Here is a 21,547-nt window from a genome sequence, read left to right on the forward strand (position 1 = left end):
TGCCGCACTAAAGGAAATCTTACTACTTTCGTCACAGAATGGACTAGAGGTGACAATGAAGGAAAGCCACTTTTACTGTTTTGGGTATTTCAGGTGGAGAAATAAATCAATGAAATATTTTAAATTTAGCAGTATAGTAAATGCAACCATCTTATTCTGCTGGCGTGAAAACAATTTTTCACCAAAGGAAAGCAATAACAGTTTTACAGTATATTTTAAAGAACTACAGAAGAGCATAGTAACCAAATAGCAAAAGAGATTTTTAATGAAGACAGTATAATTCTTTCTGATCTTTAACAGCTAATTTAAATTCCTGCCTACGAAAGGACTTCTGGAAAACACCAGATTTGGTGTCTTATGTAAGGTCTTATATTGTCTTCTTGCATCATCTTCAGTATACGAAAGGCGGATCTAGCTTAATTTGTCTCCTACAGAATATACTAGAATGTCCTTTAAAAATCAAAAATGTATATATTTGTGTTGTGTATTTTTGGTTGTTTGCTTAATTTTTCCCTGTGTACTGTCTCTTTTAAAAATAAATCATGGTAGGAACAAGTATTTCTCTGTTAAGCTGTGGTTGAATTAGTAAATGAGGTCCAGCAAAGAGGAGCTGGGTCAGCAGGATCTGTTTTGAATTGACAACAGCATAAATACATGTTTGCAAATGCTGGATCTTTCATCTTTCTTCCTGAATAATATTTTGGACCAGTTACGCACACCCACAAGTTTGTAACCTAGTAATAGAGTCAGCCCTTGATAAAGTGGCCATATAAGCTTGTAAAGGTGGATCTTTAATACAGATTATGAGGAAGAGGCCTATGCCAAGAGAGCATCTGAGCCCCAGATGACCTTTCTGGGCTGTGGGAAGTGCAAACTGAACCAGGATCTGAAGGATCATGGTGGTTTGAATGGGAGAACAGCAAAGAGAACAGGTCCTGTAGCTGGAGAGAGTACGGCAAAGATGACTGATGCTTTGCCAGCAAAGGAAGCCTGGGAAGAGGGGCCAAGAGGGCTGCCCAGGGGCCAAGCCCCTTGCCTGCTACCTGGAAGGGTGTGAGATAGTTGTGAGATTATTGGAATTTGGAGAGAGTTTTAAGGAGGAATGTGGGACATGAAATCAAATTTTTATTTCCAAACAAAAGTCCTAGTTACAGGGGGCAGACGTATTACTGTAGAAGGATTTAGGAGGCAAGGCCGTATTCTATGTGAGAGTGCTAAGAGCTTGACCTGGAATGGAAACATTCAGGTAGACTCCAAAAAGATTTAGGAGGTAAACACCACTACCATTTGGTGAGAGACTAGATGGATCTTGGGGTACAAATGAAGGACATTTCAAAAGTGATCCTAATTTTCTGCCTAGTATTCACTAAGAAAGAATAGACAAGGTCAGGTTTATTGGGAAAAGATGCAAAAATAGTTAAATATTCTGTCTGAATAGTTTATATTTTTTGTACCCCCATTTTATATCACAAAGATTCATGAAGAGCAGAACCAGCCTAGAGAGGGTAGAAGGAATTTTATGTTTTAATGGAAGCAAATGAGAAAATAGAATAAGAATTTTAGCACTGATGTGGCTTGAAAATGTTTGTTTATTCAGGGAGATGGGAAAAAAGGATAGGGATACCAAGAGGTAGAGTGAGGGGGAAGAAGGGATTAAAAATAGAATCAAGGTGTGTTATGTACACGTATCAACTTCTCATGATGCATATAATCGTGTACTACAAGCATGTGCTAATAAAAATATAGTTGTTTTATAAGGAAGTCTCTTTCTTTGTAAGATCTCTCTTTTCATCTATGCCTTTTTGGCTATATACTGCCTCTACTGTTCTTGATAAAGTATTAATATTTTCATAAAGTGATCTTCCTTTAAGAGGCTGATGATGAATGCACTGATTTCCTTGTAATCCATCTTAAAATGTAATATTTTCCTTTTAGTACTCTTACCACATAAATAAATTCAAATTATGGACAGTTTATAGAGTTTGTATCAGGGTTTCCTGTGATATTATCCCCATAATGTGAATCTTAGTCACAGTTCTGTTGACTACTGATGTAGATCTAGTGAAACTCAGCTAAATTATTTTTGGCCAAATGAAAAACACCCTGAATTTTTAACAAAAAAAATGAGTAAGCTTTTAATATATCTTTTGGTGTATTTCATTGTCTTATTTTTAATGGAACCATATTATAAAAGTTATTATAAATTTAATCATTTCATGAAAATGAGGTAAGCATAGATATTTTACTGCCATGATTAATAATTTTGGAGAATTGATCTTTAATTTTCATTTTCAATTAAAATGTCTTCTGACAGTATATTACTGTACATTGTACACTGTATTATTGTACAAAGTTTTGCCTGAAATCATGTGATTTCAGCTTCTCCAAGTGACAGACCAGTCCCTAACAAGTCTCACATTTTTTTTCTTTTTCCTTTTTTTTTTTATCGGTACCAGGGATCGAACTCACAACCGCTGCTTGCAAGGCAGGTGCTTATGCCACTGAGCTAAATCCCCAGCCCCAAGTCTCACATTTTTTAAGGAGTATCTATAGTGACTATCACAAGACCGTTAAAATGGGTAAACAAAATAGTTGAATGAATAAATTACACTATTTTAAAATGAATAGTGACACTATTGGCATTTGGTGCTGAGGGTTCTGTATTGTGGGAACTGCCTTGTGCATCCCTAGACTCTTACTCACTAGATTCTAGCAGGTATCTTCAATCATGTGACAACTAAAAGTGGCCTCAGATGTTTTTGGGAGCAAGTACAGTAACACCCAGTTGAGCACCACTAAAGTAGATTCAAACACACATTGTGTGTTAAAAAAGAAGCTGTTGCAAAAACCAGATGTATACAATGACATGCTAGTTAAATGATTTGTAGTGTATAAAACAATAGTGAAATTATTTACAGGCATATTATTTTATAAAAACAAAAATTTATGTGGGAATGATATAGCTCAACTTGAGGTAGAATTACCACTGGAGAAAAGGAATGGGAATGAATGAAGCTATATGACATTTTACACTTCAAAATGCAAGAAGAGAGAGATCAGAAGCAACTAAGCCAAGATACAATCAACTACTAAGTCTGAAAGTATTGTATAGTTTTTATACATGTTTTTATGATTGATCTTTTTTGAATTCCTGTGACATAAAGCATTTGTTGTACTTTTAAAATTTTGTAATGCATTTTTAATTTACTGTTATGCTTTTTATCACATACCAGGTTTTAAGCTTTTGTGTACATGAGACAGCTTCATTCACTCACTCATGTCAGACAGGATGCAACAGAACATCTTACATAAAGCAGAGGCCCAGCAGACATATGTTAGTTGTCAGATGGAAATGCTCCTCTTCTTGGCTTTTCAGTATTATTTCCTTCCTGGTTTGGTCTGAAATTCTTAAATTTAGCAATAAATCTAATCTTTAGTTTTGACAAACCGTGGTAGTTCTCAAGTAATAAATAATATAAGCTGCAGTCTCTGAGGAATTTCTTAGAACAATCCAACTTCTATCATTATGTTTTATGGGCAGTATTTTGTGTTTTATGAGCAGTATGGTAAGCAGCAAATATATACTAGGTATGTTATATACCTTTCACAGAATGTATCCTGTGATTTTAGCTATTCGCGTTGTATAATTTTACTCATTATAAAAATAATTTCAGTCCAAGTTATTTTAGAAGGTTTATGTGTAAGAAAATAATAAAGATGGAAATAATCTATTTGCTTTTAAGTATATAAATATCACAAAAAATTTTTTAGAAGACTAGAAAATATTTGTTGGTGCTAACGTGTTTTTCAAGAAAACATGAAAGAGAAATAATGATTCCTCCTTGGTAGGGGTATTTTTAGGGAAAAAGATATGTACATTTCAAAATCTGTTTTTTCCAAACAAAATTTACATCTGTGGTTTGCAAAGACAGTAGAGCATTCTCATAGTTGAGAATGGCATCCAGAAACAGTCTCTCTAGGTTTAAAAATACCAGCTCTGCTATATGATGTGTATGTACCAAAATTGTGGTACTTCACTGGAAATCTTAGTATTCTCATCTGTAAAATGAGTATAATAAGATCGCTTTCAGAGTGATTATTTGAAGATTAAATGAGGTAATTCTTAGGAAGCACTTAGCATGGGGCCTGGCACAGAGGTTACAATATTTAATATAATCTAAAATAAACCTTACTTTTTCAGATTTCATACAAATCTATAATGTATCAATACCTATTTTTGCAGGATTTTGCTCCTGTTGAATTGTGTGAAAGAAATTAAATATCCACTGGAATATTTTTATATAAAACATGGACTGACATATTTAAAATAGTTTGGTTGTCAAGGTGTATTCTTTGTTATTTGGATGAAGAAATAAGCATTTGTCCCAAGGAAGGGCTTCCTCAGAGATTAATTAGAGACTCACTTGTAGAGCATAACCTTTGAATTGGCTTAATCTGTGAATAGTACAATAAAATAGAATCAATACTTTGGTTTTTTTCTATTTCATGATGTATGTTGGATATTATAACCTAGAGAGTAAAACATTTAAAGCAGTAATTTCTGCTACTTTCTTACACAGCATTATGATCATTTTAAAGAATTCACTGTTCCAGAGCACTGTTACATAACTACATTTTGAAATAACTTAGTAAAATTTATAACTATTAATATCAATTAGTTGCTTTCTTGGAATATTAAGGGAAAAATTAATACTGAGAGTAAAACAATAACTTGGAGCTTTTGACAGTCAACCACACCAGTGAGTTCATGGTTACCAGCTTCTCTGTTCATTATGGTTGGTGACTGAGGCTAGATTTTTGGGGGAGTACTAAAAAAACTATCGGATATGTTTTGTGTTAGTTACTACTGATAGCATTTATTTTTTCATTTTTTATAAAAATAATTTTTTGGGGGGGTACCAGGAATCAAACTCACGACCTGTGCTTGCCAGGAAGATGCTGTGCCACTGAACTATACCTCTGGCCTCTTAGATTTTTTCTTTTAGCTGAAAAAAAATTATTCTGGGAAGTATTAAATACTGTGATATATAAAAATTCTGGGAAGTTATACCTTGTTCACTCACAGACAGATATAGCACAAGTCAGGAGCCTGTTTAATACTTAATTTTTCTTTTTGTATTTCTAATTATATAATTCCAGTTTTGTGATAGAATTAAGGATGAGCTGCAGATTAATGAATTATTGAGATATTTTATCTTGCTATCTTTTAATTATCTTGTTATTTAAATGTGGCAAAACACGAAAACAAGTAGCAAATTAATGCCTATCTAGCTAACTACAACTGGTAACATTTTGTTGCAGACGTTGTGGTGGCAATGGCATACTTCTGTGAATAAACTGAATTTAAAGCATAAGATCTCAGAGTTCTTTTTCATGTAGTTTTTCTTCTTTGTCTGTACTTATGTATAGCATCTCAGGGTGGTGGGAGAACAAGTAATAACGCTTGGCATATGATCGCCTCCTACCTCTGCACTAAGTATCCATGAAGATGTTTTTAAAACTTCAGACTCACAATGGTTCAAAAAACAAAAGAGCAAAGATTATTGGCATTGTCTATGAGGAATTCATTTCATTAGCAGGAATGGAGTACAGAGCATAGTCTTGAATGCCATAGTTTACTTCCATTTTGTGACCCTGAATCAGGCAGAATATCCAGAGGGAATAGAAAATGACTTGCACCCATGCCTATAGAAGGCTGGACAACAGGCAGTCATCTCATCAAGGAGCTAGAGCTCTGAGTCCCCCACTAGCCCACATTAGCATCTATACGTTCAGGTGACTTCAGAGACTATAATGTCCCTAATGCAGTAAGGCAAGGAGAGAAAGATTAGAAGCACATAGCCTCCACAGAGAAGTGTGGGGAAGCAGACAGTACTAGGAACTGTGCTCTCTACAGCCATGTGGGAAAGAGCAAATAGCATTTGCTCCTCTGGCGGCTTATTCAAAGAACTGGACCGTCTGGTCTCAGAACAGTCAACCCCCATAAGAAGAATGTTTGCTAAGAATCCAAGGTTTGAAATCAGGTTGGGTACATCAGTCTGAATTTGAAGGTCAGGTGGCTAAAAATTCCAACTGTTGTTTTTTGCTGCCAGATGCCAATCCAAGTGGATCGTTTAATCTTACTAAGGACAGGATGAGATAAAAGCCAAACCAAAGCAAGATGAGGTGAGGGGAGATGACACCATGAAAAGGCATATCAAGATAAAATATTGTCCTGGTAATTTAAAAGCAATACCTAGCTCTATTTAATGATTTTTCTTTCAAGTAACAAGCAAAGTTTAGATATGTGCTTAGTCTGAAGGAGAACTAGGAGAGTATAAACTCTACAGAAACAGAACAAGCTGAAACAAGACAAAAATTGCAAAAGTTGGCTGAAATTTGGAAAGAATATCAAGAAAACTAAAATGGAACAAAAACAAAAGTGATCTAGCAGTTTTGAATAGTTCACTCATTAAATATTTATTCTTTAAATATTGATCACCTACTATGTGCCTGCTGTTCTAGGCACTAGTGATCCGACAGCATAAAAACCCATATATATGAAGCAGTTATGAAATATCCACCTAAAATTTGTAAGGTTTCTAGTAGAAAATGCTAGCAAAATAAGAGTAGAAACAAAACACAGGATTACTAGAAGAAAACTTGTCTAATTTCATTGATTTTTCAGGTAATAGTTAAAAAATATACCCCTCTAGATACCATATATTCTGATAATTTCAAATTTTTATTTTAAAGAAAAGTTCTATCAATATTGAGGCAGAGACAAAGAAGTTACCAACATCAGAATGAAAACCAAATGGCCACAGACTTATCTTCTACAGCACTAAATAATACTGAAGACCATTTTATGTGCTATTATTATAACTTAATTATATCAGAAATGGCAGTCCTTTTAAAACCCCTAAATTTCTTCCTTTTGGAAAAGTAAGGTATGGATTTTGTTGAAAGACACTTCACTCTTGTCTGCTTTTAAGTTGCTTTAATAAGCATATAGATTCACAGTGTCGATGATGTGAATGGTATTTTCTAGGGCTTTCAGTATGCCCAAGCTTACAGGGACTATGTAAGAATGTAAGACTTCTTCCCCCAAAATTCTGTGCCTACCAACACGTGATGCATGTGTTCAGAAAATAGGAAAGTACTTCCTCAGGAAACTATTCATAGATATACTCCTACTGAACAAAAAAGTTGATGTAAATCAAACACTTAAATATGTATAACTATAGGAGAAAAACACTATTGGTAAGCAGTAAAGCCAATTCAATGTGTAAATAGATATAGATCAAATATAGTGGATCATCTCAAAAGTATATAGTTATAACTAGATTTAATAGCCAAAATGTATTCTCAAAAAAAATAAATTTATTTTAAAAATTTAGTAAGGTCTCAATAACTTAAACTGGTTTTGGTGTAAGAACAAATCAGTAGCCTATACTAGATGAAAGCAGAGATGATTGGAAATCTATAATATGTATATAAAGATGCTAAGATACAACAAAAACCCTAGAAATCCATATAAAGGAGGTCGGACAAATTGATTCAATGTTTAGAAATTATATTAAATCTAGTGTCATATATTACAGTGTCATATATTAAAATAGATTATAAAGACTTAAGGAAAGATATTAAATCATTAAAATATCCAGGTGCATAAATGTTAAGTATTAACCATGCTCGGCTTCAGTAAGGACTTTGAGCACAAAAATAGTGGTCATAATTACAAAGTTTGTATCAATCAACTCAGTTATGCAATCATTTGTATTCAACAACAGCAAAACCCTAAACCCTTGATCATGACATCATGGAGAAATGGCAAGTTTTCATCCTTGAATCAGTAAGAAAAATAGTTAACCTAGTTGATCTTGTTGCATTTACCAGGTGATAGAAGAAAACTTCTCTAATCTTATTACAAAGATTCTTTAATATAAATTGTTTTGGGGCTGGGGATTTAGCTCAGTGGCATAAGCACCTGCCTTGTAAGCAGGCAGTTGTGAGTTCGATCCCCTGTATTGATAAAAAAGAAAAAGACAAATATATATACAACTTGTTTTGGTACTGGTTGTACAGTTAGCAATCTCATAGGGAACTATGAAGTGCTATATTTTTGGATGGCAGTTTGACACTATGGATTTAGGAACCTTTAACGTTCATACCCTTTGAACCCATTATAACACTGCAGAATTTTTTCTGTGGAAATAAAGATGCAGATATTGAAATATGTTCATTGACAGACAGGTTAAATAGTGAGTCTGTCAGTATAATTTCTAAATGATAGCTTTAAAAGTTATTTAATGAGATTAAAATGTCATTTATATAGTATCAGTGAAATAAAAACAACATATATGATATCTGATATTACTATTTCAATGTGAGAAAATTTACTGGAAGAAAATATACAAAAATTTTAGCAAGGGTAATATGAATATTTTTTAGTCTTGTTTTATACTTTGTTTTATTCCTTTTATGTCCTGCCATTTTTGAGTAGACTAAAGGCTTTGACACTTCTGATTTATGATTTATTCATATTCTGTTACCATTTCTGCTCTTTGCCCCCTTTTCTTCTAGTTCCTTGGCAATGTCTGCAGGTTGGCAAGAAAGAGTTTTGGAACCAAAAAATGCACTGGGGAGGAGGAGGATCTGTTTTTTACTCTGTGGATTCTTGATATTCTGTCCCAGAATATACCCCAAGCATTTGGAGTCCTCAGTTGGAAAAACACTGAAGAATGACTTTTCTTCTGTCTCTTTTTATTTTTCAGGAAACACATGAAATTGTGGCAATCAAGAAATTCAAGGACAGTGAAGGTATATATGTTGCTGGTTTTTTTCCTTCTGTATTGAGTTTTTGTAAAGAAAGTATGAAAGAGGTGGGATTTAGCTGGTTAGGTCCTATCTATTTCTGAAAATTTAAAGTCACAGTCTCAGAAAGTGAATATAGCTTATCTATTATGATTTGCTTTGGAACATTTATTTCCTCCTATGTGTTTTATGATAAAATTAACATTGGAAATCTTGTTCTAAATGGAAGATAGTCTTCCACACTGTTTCTAACTGTAATTAAAATGAAAACATTGACTTAAAAGTAAAGACTTCTGTCATTCATGCAAGTAGTGAATGCCGTATAAAAGATTTCAGTATTGGATACTGGATCTGTAGCTCCTAGTCAGAATTAGAGATACAAGGATAAGTAGGAGGCAGTATTGGCAGGGTGATTTTCATTATGGAATCACTCACTGGGAGAATAAATGCTTCTCAAAAACAAATATCATACTTGGAGGTCTTGGTTACATATTCAGACCATTTCAAATGGAGTATATTACTTTGTACTGGACTTGAAAGTTTATAATACAGCATTTCCATAGTTCATTAGTTTTTAAATTTTAACTCTTGGCCATCTGAAGATAACCATGCAGAAAAACTGATCATGAAAATATGCATGGCCTTTAAGCAACTCTAAGCAGCATTTTTTCAAATGTTTTGGACAGAGACCTCAGTAGAAATATATTTTATATCCTAACGCAGTGTCCACACACATTCTTTACTGTATGTGAATGAAGCAATAGCATCACAAACCACTTTATCATACTCATTTAAGGTACTTCATTTTCTGTTTTTTCCTGTTCTTATAAATGCCTGTCATGGTATCAAATACCTTGATTCCACCACTAGTGAATCACAGCCTGCCCTTTGAAAAACAATGGTTTTTAGGTATGAGGTACCAACATAGTAGTAACCTTAATATCTCATTAGCAATATGAAGTTAGCTGTCATAGTCTACCTTCTTCTAGCTTTTGTATTTATAAGCCATTTATTGTTCTGATCTTAGAAATAGCAAACATGGAATAATACAACAGACTTACTAACAAAAATGTTGCAGGATAATTGAGTAGTATTGATGTAACTGCACTTGATGTACTGACTGTAGAGCATGTGCATGTCAGTTGGGAACTTCAGCAGCTGTCGTGAGGGCAGTCTTAAAGGAAGGCAATGTAAAAATGCTTTCAGTTGCTTCTGGTCTAGGGGCTGGGGCATGATTCAAACAGTGTGCCTGTGGTTCTAATAGAAAAAGTAGCCCTTAGCCAACCCACTGTGAAACCACTGGAAATGAACACTTTTAGGGGTGAATCTGGGCTAATTCAGGTTGACCAGAGACAACTGATGATCTCCTAAAAAGAGTAATTGCAACAATGGATCAAAGCCCAAGCTTTACACAGGTTTAGAGACTTCTCGTTGTGCATTCATATCTTGCAGGGCACATTGGCATGCATCAGTTACCAGCAAAAATAATAATTGTCATTAAACTTTTAAAAAGGAGTACAATTTAGGCCACGTATAATATTGGTTTTTAACTAAGTACCATATTCTTCACATCTCTGTACAGTATATCCCAATGTACTCCAATTATATGACATATTTTACCTGTGCAAGCAAAAGTGTGTCCATAGAAATTCATTGAGCATTGAGCCAGGTACTTTAAGAGCCATACAAGTAGCTGAGGAATGGATTCTTTTAAGAATCTTTGGCCTATTAGTAGAATTAAGAGCTATAAATAAATAATTATCAAACAGAATACAAAACAGTTCAGTGCCTGATTGGAGTCACTGAACTTCAATAATTTTAAGGCAAGAGAGATTATGTCTAGCTGTGGCATCCAGGAATGCATGTATAGTTTAGACGTGGAAAGCATTCGGTATGCCCTTATTTTTCTGAATCAACAAAACATTAAAATTTCCTGCACTCATCTCTGCCAGAAATTGTTTCTCACTGGCCTGTAGTCTTGTCATGCATCCCAAAGTTTAATGTACACCTGTGTATGCTACACATACTTGGAAAGGGACACTTTCAAACATTTCTATGACAGGATTTGAAGATGTTTCCAATTATTCACAAACTTAAACTTTTTAGTTCTAGCCCTGTTATAGGCCCACTTTCTTACTGTTTCCAGTTACACTTGGAAGATCTAGTACTGTCTTATCTGTCTTTACTCATTTGCTCCAACCAGAGTAGTATTTTACTTAATGGGAAAAAAAGGTAGCTATGTGGTGAATAGCCCTTTTGGAGTGTGAAGTGTAGATAGATAGTTCTATACAGGTGAGGATTTCCTTTCAACTTCTTTATAAACTATTTAATTCTGAATTAATTTATTTTATATTTTGGTCAAGCCTTTGTAACAAAAAATGTTATATGCTCTTTGGTCATATAGCTCTCCCTTTTATTAATTCCTCCCTTTTATTAATTATTCTTAAAAGTATTTTTGTGATATGGCGATGGTGATTATTCTAAATCCATTGTTTAAAATCTTTATGAAGATAGTGACCTAATTCTATATAAACATTGTTAAACTGAAATAGAATCTGTACGTGGTCTGGGCCATAATTTTTAAAGTATTCTCTAAGTGATAATGTCAAGGGATCTTTTATGAGAATATATATTATCTCCTGGTAGCCTTGAAAGATTATGATAATGTCCTGTCTTGTTTTTTTGTTTGTTTGTTTTTGTCTTTTTGAGACAGGATCTCACTATACAGTTCAGACTGGTTTTGAGCTCACTTTGTAACCCAGGCTGGCCTCGAACTCGCAGCAGTCCTCCTACCTCAGCCTCCTGAGTGCTAGGATTACAGGTGTGAGCCACCATGCCTGGCTCTAATGATCTGTCTTGTTAAATTGATGTGTATACACAGATTTATGTCTCAGAAACATTTTTGAGGTAGACTTCTGTAGTTCAAGAAGTCTGTAGTATCCCAGCCCAGGATAAGGGATCACTGTTTCAAATGGCAACCAAATTTCATAGTAAATACAAGATTATATTGGCACTTTAAATTAGAAACATGAACCTAAAATTATAAAAACAAGTTTACTCTATAGGTAACATAGATTAAGTTATGTCAACTATATGGTAGTTCTTAAAATATTGGGTGTATTACATTTTTCAAAGGAAGAACAATGTTTACAGTAAAATTGTAATCTAGCCCAATGAATGACTTTCACAATAAAAAGAGGATTATTCAAAAACATTTCTTTGACAGGATCTGAAGGTGTTTCCAGTTATTTACAAACTTAAACTTTTTAGTTCTAGTCCTATTTTTTGCCATATCAATATACAAAAGATTTTGTCAGTTTTTTTCTTCCTTTTTTATATTCCTTTCTGTCTCCATCTTTCTCAGATTTTTATTATCTAGTTGTTACCTGACATAACCCTATGAGATAATTTATCAGTGTCTTTACCTATAATTGTCCCCAAAAGATTTTGTTGTCTTGTTAGGGACTAGCATTCCTATTGAGAGGAAAGAATGGGCCAGGCATGGTGTCACACAGCTGTAATCCTTGGTACTTGGAAAGCTGAGTCAGGAGATTCACAAGTTTAGCCAGCCTGGGCAACTTATTGAGACCCTGTCTCAAAATCAAAAATTAAAAAGCGCTGAAGATATAGTGACTGGATTCAGTCCCTGTAAGAAACATATACAGTATATGCAAGTGGGGGAGAAGGAGGGAAGAAAATAAATGTTTGACGACAAATTTTTAGCTGGTTTATTTTGAAAGCTTCTGCTTCTTGAAAATTGGAGGCATAGATAGTGAATTCTTAATGATAATTTGAGAGTATTATAAATTTGTCAATTAAGTTGCCACAGAGAAACACTGGCAAGAAACACCTGACTAAAGGTCTCCATTAAATTTATTCTACTTAAATTTTCAAAGAGGAAAAAATGACCACATATTATAAAGATACTAGATATTATTTAGTTAAAAGGTAATTTTCAGACTATATATAGCCTAGTTCTCCCACTCTTCCTGTAACTCTAGTCTTGTACCATGAAGTATGAGATTCAATGATCAGATGATAGTCTTCTTTCACTGCTAATCAGACACATAGATATATACAAGTACCCACTGTCCCAAACCTGTTCAATAATCGAAGAGTACTGATTGAAGACCAGATAACTTTGGACCAGCAAGAATAAAAAATATGATCTTTTGAATCTTTTCTTTAGGAAAGCCTATGGTCTAGATTTGTTTTTTACCTACATTTTGGATCTTTTCTTTTTGTCTTTTGACTTTAAGATCGTGAACATACAGACAATGCAATAAGGAAGGTACTTCCTATTTTTTAGTAGGCCTCAGTATATGGCCAAGCAGCTGACTCCAAAGAACCATGCAGCAGTTGGTGTTTTGTGTAGAATTAAGATTTTTTCTGCCTTTGTAGCGAATAATATTGCTTGCATTTTATATCCAGCTGCTGCTTATGTTTTCTATAGATAAGTGTTTTTCACTTGGAATGGACATATTCTTAATTATTAGAAGATGTTTAATCATCTATTCTTTTCTCCAATTTATTTCATTCTCATTTTTACCAAGTACTATCCTGATCTCTTTTATTGAATAACGTTATATAACAGCAGTCCATAATCTTGAGTCCTTAAATTTAAGTACCTGAAGCCTCCATTAGAGAGGCTTTGAAAGAAAATTTCCAACCTTTGATTATCTCAGTTAATCAAGAATTCAATTAACTGAGCTTGAATGTCTTGACTAGTTATGACTTCACTCTTCTTTTTCGTGCCCAAAATGGATTTCTTTCAAACTTCAGATCAGGTGGCCATTTTGTACTTTTATGATTTCATCAGTTTCTACTGTCATTTTACCTGTCCTTCATCTTTGAAGACTGAAAGGCCCTCATCTTTTTTGGTACATAAAACAGTAACACTAGCATTCAAAAATCCCTGGCTGTGTTAATTGCCCTACTGCTGATGTCTTTTCTTCAGTGAGGACAATCAGAATCAAACATGGTGCCCCTATGGTTTTGTACAAGAATGGATTGACTTTTCTTTTTCCATGGATCTGTTTAAAGGTCTGTTTTGGGGGCCTCTGACTGTACAAAAATGTCAGGTTTGTGATTTCATAAAGTAGGTTACAGCTATTCCTGGATTTCTTTTCCAAGCCCACAGTTCTTTAAAAATAGAGTTACAATAGTTTCTGTTCATCTTTAGATTTTTCTTTTCATCACTTATCTTTGAATTTCTTTTGCTTCTGTGATCTTTCTTAAAAAGTGTTACCTTTTACTTTAGTGAATCTCTTGATTTTTAGGTATGTTAGCTTGCTTTACTGATAAGCGTATATAGGTAGGTCAGATTTTTGTTTGTCCTTAATGTACTTTTTTCTACTATGTCACTTAGTCCTCACTCAGTATAGTTATATATTTATCTGCACATAACTTTGTCAGAGTTGCTTCTCCTGTCTTCACTAAACCCCTTAAGTGGTAACCAATGACGAGGTTGGTCAGCATGCATATAAACAGGCATTATGGAGAGGTGGTGACTTGTATAGCTGGAAGAGACCTTCAAAATAAAGTCCAACATAACCATAGCCTTGTTTTACAGATGACAAGCCTATATATGATTAATTGAGAGTAAAATGCAAACCCAGGACCTTCGTTGAGTTTTTTTTCCACCTATACTATGCTGTTTGGTCACCTGGGTTTAGTGGTAAGCCAAGTAGCCCAGTTTAGTAGCAGAGTCTAGACCTAACCCTGGGTGTTGTGACTCTTTCTCTAAAATTCACTGTGTTATACCACAGTATCTGTGTCCTTGTATTCAACTCAGGCTAGGACATAGAATGTGACCTTCAGTCCGCTCACCCTAAAAAACTTAACTTCTGTTTCTTTTGTTAGCTGGGGGAGCTAGCCCAAGAAGAGAATCTAAAAGGATTATTTCAGTTGTGAGACAGTGATTTTGGTGGGCTGTGTTATCTTCTTTAAAAGCTGCGCATTGAAATGCTTTGCCTTTTCTGCTTCTCTGAGGAGAGAAGCATGTGCAGTGAACTGTGCAGACATTTCCCTATCATCTAATCATTTGTTGCCACAGTATTTATTCATCGTAAAGTGCAGGACAGGCTGGGAACCTAGAGAAACAAAATTATAGGATGTCCAAGTAATAAAGTGTGCATTTTGCTTGCATGTCAGGAATTAATAACTCGACTTCCTGACTGCTCCCATTCATTATAATCTTAACACTCAAGTGCTTGCCTCAACTTTTACTGCCTGTGTCCGTCATAAAGGAGCTGGTCAAATGAGGTTGTCCTGGCACTACATGCTAGGTGATGCTAGGTGTGCTTCTTTTGAAGAGTCATTTATCTTCGGTCTTTGTAGCCATTGCTAAGTGGAGTCAGTATATATTTGAATGATGTATATATAACAAATTACGAAAGTTTAAGGTTTAGGTTTATCTTACTGGTTAGTAAGACCTTAGTGAAAAGAAACTATAGGTTATTAGATTTGGAAAAAGCAATGTAATTTGGGGGGGGGGCATGTATTTATTAATGAAAGGCTAAGTGACTTGCCCAAAGTTTTATGTCATACTAGCATTTGATTAAAAGGCTGATTCCAAAATCTAGATCCCCACAGTCCTATTCCGATGATTCTTTCATGAAAGCAATTCTGACTGAGCCATTCTGACTGAGCCATTCTGGGGTGGTTTTATCCATTAACAAAGCAAAACTGACACAAATTGGTAACAATATGAAGTGTTCCTTTTTTACTTACTTTTCATGTGCTAATTCACCAAGCATTTGTTTAGGGATGATATATCTGCTGGATTTATTAGCAAGTTTGTACACAACTCCAGCATAGCTTAGGAATGCTTTTGAGGTTTTTATATAGATTTTTACACACACACACACACACACACACACACACACACACACATACATATTATTTACCAAGAGTACTATCAGTTTTTTAGACCCTCCATTTTTCATAGTCATATTTGATAGAAACAACTTAGGTGAGAGGTAAATAAAAGAAAATAAAGTCAATCATCTTATTATATGATAAGCAGCCTTCTGAGCTTGAGAGAGAAGATGAAAGTACAGTACTTGAACCAAGGTCACAGGCAAAATGCAGGCACATCAAAAATGCTATATAAAGTTACCTTCAGACTGTGTGTATAAGGTATATATGAAGCATAGTGAATTCTGTGTTTAGAGTTGAGTCCCAACTCCAAGGTATCTCATTGTATATGTGTATGTATTCCAAAATCTGAAATGCTTGTCTGAAGCATTTCAGATAAAGAATCCACAATGTGTATCCAAAAAAAAAAGTAAAACAGTCACTGAAAGTAAAGTCTAGAGTACTGTGACAAGGAATAGTGGAAAAGGGGCCTACTTTCTTTGCAGTCTGACAAAGGCCCTTGAGAAGCAATATCTCAAAGAAACCTGATGGAGCTAGCAGTACTGTAAAGAGCTGGGCTACTGGCCAGCGATATAGCTCAGTGGCATAAGTGCCAGCCTAGCAAGTGTGAGGTCCTGGGTTCAATTCCTGGTACCAAAAGAGAAAAAAAGAGCTGGGCTATTAGTCTGAGCATTCTGGACACAGGGAACAAATACAAGGCCCTATCACTGAAAAATGAAGTTTAAGGGTATTTTCAGAACTGAAAGACTAAGATGAGGGAAGGGAAGAGAAGTATGACATAAGGATTTCTAAAAGCTGCTTTTGGAGACTGGTAGTGATCCTCAGCTGCAGCAGCTGGGGCTGCTATTGTGTTCTGATAGCCTTCAGATGCTACTTCTTGGGCTCAGCCTCAACTTGGAGAACAGCTAGTCTTTTGTTCCCTGGCAATCCTCTAAGCCTCTTGCATTGTACCCCGATTGCATCTTACCCCTTGCCTCTACTGGCAGATAGCATCTACTGTCATACTCTCTTCTCATGTAGGGCCAGTTCCCTGCTTCTGCCACCATTAGCCTTTCCTACCAGTGGTTTTTGTCTTTCAGTAGGCAGCATGACATTGCTGTCCTTTCCAAATCTGTGTTCCAGCATTCTCCAACCACGTTCTGGCTGAAGTAGAATACTTTGCCTTATGTAACCAGTTCAAAAGGAGTGTGTGGACTTTATATTTCTTCTTTATAACAGATTCTCCAGTGTTGCAAAGGCCCTGCTTTTATTAGTTCCTTTTCTTTAGACACAGTTTGAAAAAAGATTGAGAGAAGGGACTGGGGTAAATTGAGAAGCACTCCTGGCTCTGCTTTGAGACTCTCCCTTCTCTTTATCCCCATTGCCATTTAAACTTTTCCTCCTTGTGTGCCTTCCTTAGAAAGCATGTCTGCTAGAAGGCATAGTATTTCTTGCACCCATCCCCAGACTCCATTTTCTTTCTTCTCGGACTTGAAGATGTGCCTGAATTTGAGATCACACAAATTAAGCTGCCAAGCTAGGATTCTGGCTCTTACACCAAACTCAGAGGCAAAATGTGTTTTAGAATTCGTAACTTTAGGATTTTAGATTGGAAATGTGGCATGTTATATAGTGCCTGTAATAAATAGTATTTCTATATCACAACACAGATATATCGCACTTAATATTAAGTGCAATAAACGAAAGACCATGACTTGGTCTTGTGTCATTTCAGGGTTACTTCTAAGTGAATTTATCCCAAACAGAAAAAGTTTTCAGTTCTTAAACTGTTTTGGGCATTTGGATTGTAGGTGAGTGTTTATGAATGTGTACCCTCGAGCATGCATATGAAAACACAGTGGTTAGAATTTCCCTACTATGTCTGAAGCTATCATAAGCACCCATTTCAAATGAAATATTGGTTCCTGGCTCTTCTGCCCATTAATCCCTCAGAATTAATGTGACTTCTGTCCTTCCTTCATGTCTGTGGAGGTTATCATGAGTGAAGTTGATGGTATGGAAGAACAGATACTGGTTCAACATAAGTTCTCCATCCCGAAACAGCTACACCATCTGGGATGGACAGATGGACATGCCACAGGAAGGCAGCAGGAACCCACAGCAGCTGCTACTCAGAAAGAAGATCAGAAACTCTTAAGAATTTCAACAGTTTGGCTGTAAGCTGCATTGTGAATGCCTGGCACATGGCCTTTGCTCACTGAAGTAGTTGACATCCAGCCTGAGGAATAAAATGCTCTTGTAACCCAAAGCTTGTGGCCAACCTTAAAGACAACTGCTACAGATGCTGACTACACAGAGGCTCTGCAAACTGATATGGCTGATTTTCATGACTCTTTTAAATACCTTCCGCCCCAGTACTGAGAGCTAGAGACAAAATGACACTTGGTTCATATGTTGCATCTGTAAATTCATGTTTTTACATGAATGCTTTGGAGTAAGGAATGTAAGAAAATACAAACACACAAGTTCAGGCCAGTCAAATAAACTGCTTCTTTAAGTTTCTTACTCTCAATCCTTTCAACGAAAAAATATATTATTTAATAGTCTACCTGTGGACTTCTTAAACAGAAGCATTCGAAATAGAAGGTTAAATTAGGATTTTTCAGTGCTCTTAAAATTCTGTGAATAGTAGTTTAAAATTTTAAATCTATCTTCACCATTATTTACATTCTAGAAAATGAAGAAGTCAAGGAAACGACTTTACGAGAGCTTAAAATGCTTCGTACTCTCAAACAAGAAAACATTGTGGAGCTGAAAGAAGCCTTCCGTCGGCGGGGGAAATTGTACCTGGTGTTTGAATATGTGGAAAAAGTAAGCCATTAAAAGAAAGTATCGTTATTTAGCTTTAACTTTTTGCTGTCCTCATAATCTGAGACCTTTAAAAATGAAACTATTATCCATTATCATTAGAGGATCATACAATATATTTGAGGTTATTTTAAAATTGAACAGTACAAAGATAATCTTTAGTTTAACTGGTATACTCATTTGGCTTCTAAAGTTTTAGAATCTATGTCCAAGTGGTGTTTTTAAGACTTGTTTTAATTAAACTCAAATTCTCTGAGGGCGAAATGGGTAAACTGATGATGTAGGAGATATGTATCAGATCTCACAGAAGAAAAGAAAAGCTCATATTGTTCCAGTTCTCTTCAAACTTTAAAAAAAAATTACATTACTGTTGACTTTCGGTGGGAAGTGGTACTAGACATTGAACCCAGGGCCTTCACTGGGAGCTACATCCCCAGCCATTTTTAAAAAATTTTTTGGCATTTGTTGTTATTGCTAAGTAGCTCATTCTGGACTGGAACTTGTGATCCTGCTGGTATTATAGGCGTACAGGTAGTGAGTTTTAGAGATGTGACCTAAGGGCAAATGTATGCTGCCATAATCAATGCTGCCTGGGACTTTCTTGAACAGCCGACCTGTGCATTAGTTATGGTCAAGAACTTAACAGTAGGAAAATTGGAACCAGAGGGACATTTTGAGATTTCCTATGCTGTTATCTAATAATGATTGAAGCTAGAAAATTGCTTTAGGTCAGTTCCCAGGTTCTTGTTGTGCCATAAATGCTGTCATTGTCATCATCAAATGGGAAGCAGTGTTGTCAAGATGACTGACTACTAATGTAGATTAAAATTCATTCAGCCATTACAAATTAATTTGTGAAATAAACACTATATATGTAGTAATTTAGTTAGCAAAACTTGAAAAATACAAGGCAACTTTATCATCTTAAGGTACTACTTTACTGTTCATTTCTTCACTGGGAAAGGCAATTTGGTGTGTCTTCCTGCTGGTAAGTAACAGAGCGGCTACCAGAACTCCTGTCTTCTGAGAGCAGTCCTGAGCTTCTTCCCCTGCTCCTGTGGTTTTCAGATGTAAGGTAACCATAATAGCAGCTCATCAGTAGCAGTGCCTCAGAATTAACTCTTAGCTGTAGGAGGACAAGGTGATGGATGCTTTAAAGCAGTGATGGTGAACCTTTTAAAGCTTGCAGTGATAAACAGCCAACTTCAGCAAGCATACCACAGATTTCCCAACATTGCTTTTGTTTGTCTTTTTGAGACAGAGTTTCACTACATGGTTCAGGCTGGTCTAGAACTCACTTTGTGGCCCATACTGGCCTTGAACTTGCAGTGATTCACCTGCCTCAGCCTCCTGAGTGCTGGGATTACAGGTGTGCACCACCATGCCTGGCTTACACCACTGCTTTAAGAGATAGGAGGTTGGAAACAGAAACTCATGATTATTATTTTCCTTAACAAAATAGAAACTTCTTTTTCCTTCATGTACAAATACAAAGGTAAGTAGTATAGGACTAGTATGACAGTTTTGCCACATAGTAGGAAGGTCAGGCTATTTCTTGGTTTTTTGCTCTGCTATTTCTGAGACAAAACCTTGTCCTTAAGGTCAGTATAGAGCTCCAACTATCACATCCCATTAGCCAGGGCATAGTTGAATTGTCACTCTTATCTGCAAGGCAGAAGGGAGATGCACTCTTCATTCTGGACTGCTAGGTCCCCACCTGAAAAATCTATACCTGTGGAGTAAGGGAAGAATGACTCGCAGAGACAATGTCCCTGCTACTATCACTGAGGAACCTAGAACAGAATATGAAATGAGGGATACAATTTGTTTTCTCTACTACAAAGTCCTCTTATTTCTTCTGTGTATTTGAGACTCCTATATATTTATTAATTGAAAAGCAATTAAAATGGAGACTCTTTAAACATTTTAACTAAAATCATAAATATACATGTACTGCTCCTTAGAGATAGGTCAAGGTCTTTTGCTTGTTGTTCTTTGGATTGAAATTCCGATTGGTCTTTCATACCTACGTCATAGCCACAATGTACCTTTAAAAGTAAGGCAAACACTCAGCCATATCACAGGTCCTTCAGTATTTATCACCTTTACCAGCCCCTATCACTTGCCAGTGTTTTACAGATGTTTGATTCACCTTTGAATAGATAATTATATGTTTTGTGGCTTTTCTTTACTATTTCAAACTATTCAACTTTGTTTTCTTATAAACAGCAACCTTTAAAAAATTATTTCATTGGTTGATGTGATATTCATTTTTAAACAAATATATCTGTAATAAATAGGTGTGAAAATAAACGCAAGTGATTCTTGACAAGTACACAGCATGACTGAGAACCACAGTATGCGGCAACACTAGTTTTCAGGCTAGGGAAGTGACTCCATTGTAGACTATTCACTATTGTGTGCAAGGCTTTGGTTCAATCCCTGGCATTGAAAAAATTCATTTAAAAATAACAGTGATAATCCCATTAATAGTCACATAAATAAGTTTATGTGTCAACCATTTTTTCAAGTGAAAAATAGTGTTCCACAAAAAAGCAGCTAGTTCAGTTTGCATGATAGTCACCCAAGTGCTGTGGTTCAAGACAGTCATCCTTCAGATGGCACATGTGCAGCAGGAGTGCTCTGTGTATTCCATATTCTGTTGTGTTTCTTCTTGACAAGACATACACTTTTAGAATGGACATTTAGTAAAAGTAATATTTTCACTGTTTTGTCAAGCACATCGTTCACTGAAACTGTTGTTTTCTACTTTTAACAGTGAGGGTTATTTGAATTGAAGATCCAGCTCTTGCTAAGGGTGCCTGCAGTTTACTCATTGTTGCTTTGGCCCTCCAATGTAAATGACAACACAGTGAAAAAAAGAACATCTGAGTGATGTGATCAGTACAATTTGGCTTCGTGAGGCTGTAGGTCTTCCGGCCACACTTTGCCAACTGTTGTCCTAGGTGGTTGTCTGGAAATAAAAAGCTGTGATTGTACAGTGGGCCTTACTCAGTGTGCATTGCAGAGAAAATGGACAATG

General features: G+C 35.6%; 1 protein-coding gene across 4 annotated transcripts in view; it reads left to right on the plus strand.

The window, feature by feature from the left end:
* Positions 1 to 21,547, plus strand: part of Cdkl5 (cyclin dependent kinase like 5) — a 193,164-nt gene that overhangs the window by 114,865 nt on the left and 56,752 nt on the right. For all 4 annotated transcript variants that reach the window (XM_063242991.1, XM_063242992.1, XM_063242994.1 and 1 more), the window contains 2 exons: positions 8,778 to 8,823; positions 18,371 to 18,507. In XM_063242991.1, coding sequence (XP_063099061.1) covers positions 8,778 to 8,823; positions 18,371 to 18,507 — 183 coding nt within the window. The remainder of the gene's footprint in view (positions 1 to 8,777; positions 8,824 to 18,370; positions 18,508 to 21,547) is intronic.

Source organism: Cavia porcellus, unplaced genomic scaffold (assembly GCF_034190915.1).
Source record: "Cavia porcellus strain 051 isolate PalLab524CR breed Dunkin Hartley unplaced genomic scaffold, mCavPor4.1 scaffold_33, whole genome shotgun sequence".
Classification (NCBI taxonomy): Eukaryota; Metazoa; Chordata; class Mammalia; order Rodentia; family Caviidae; genus Cavia; species Cavia porcellus.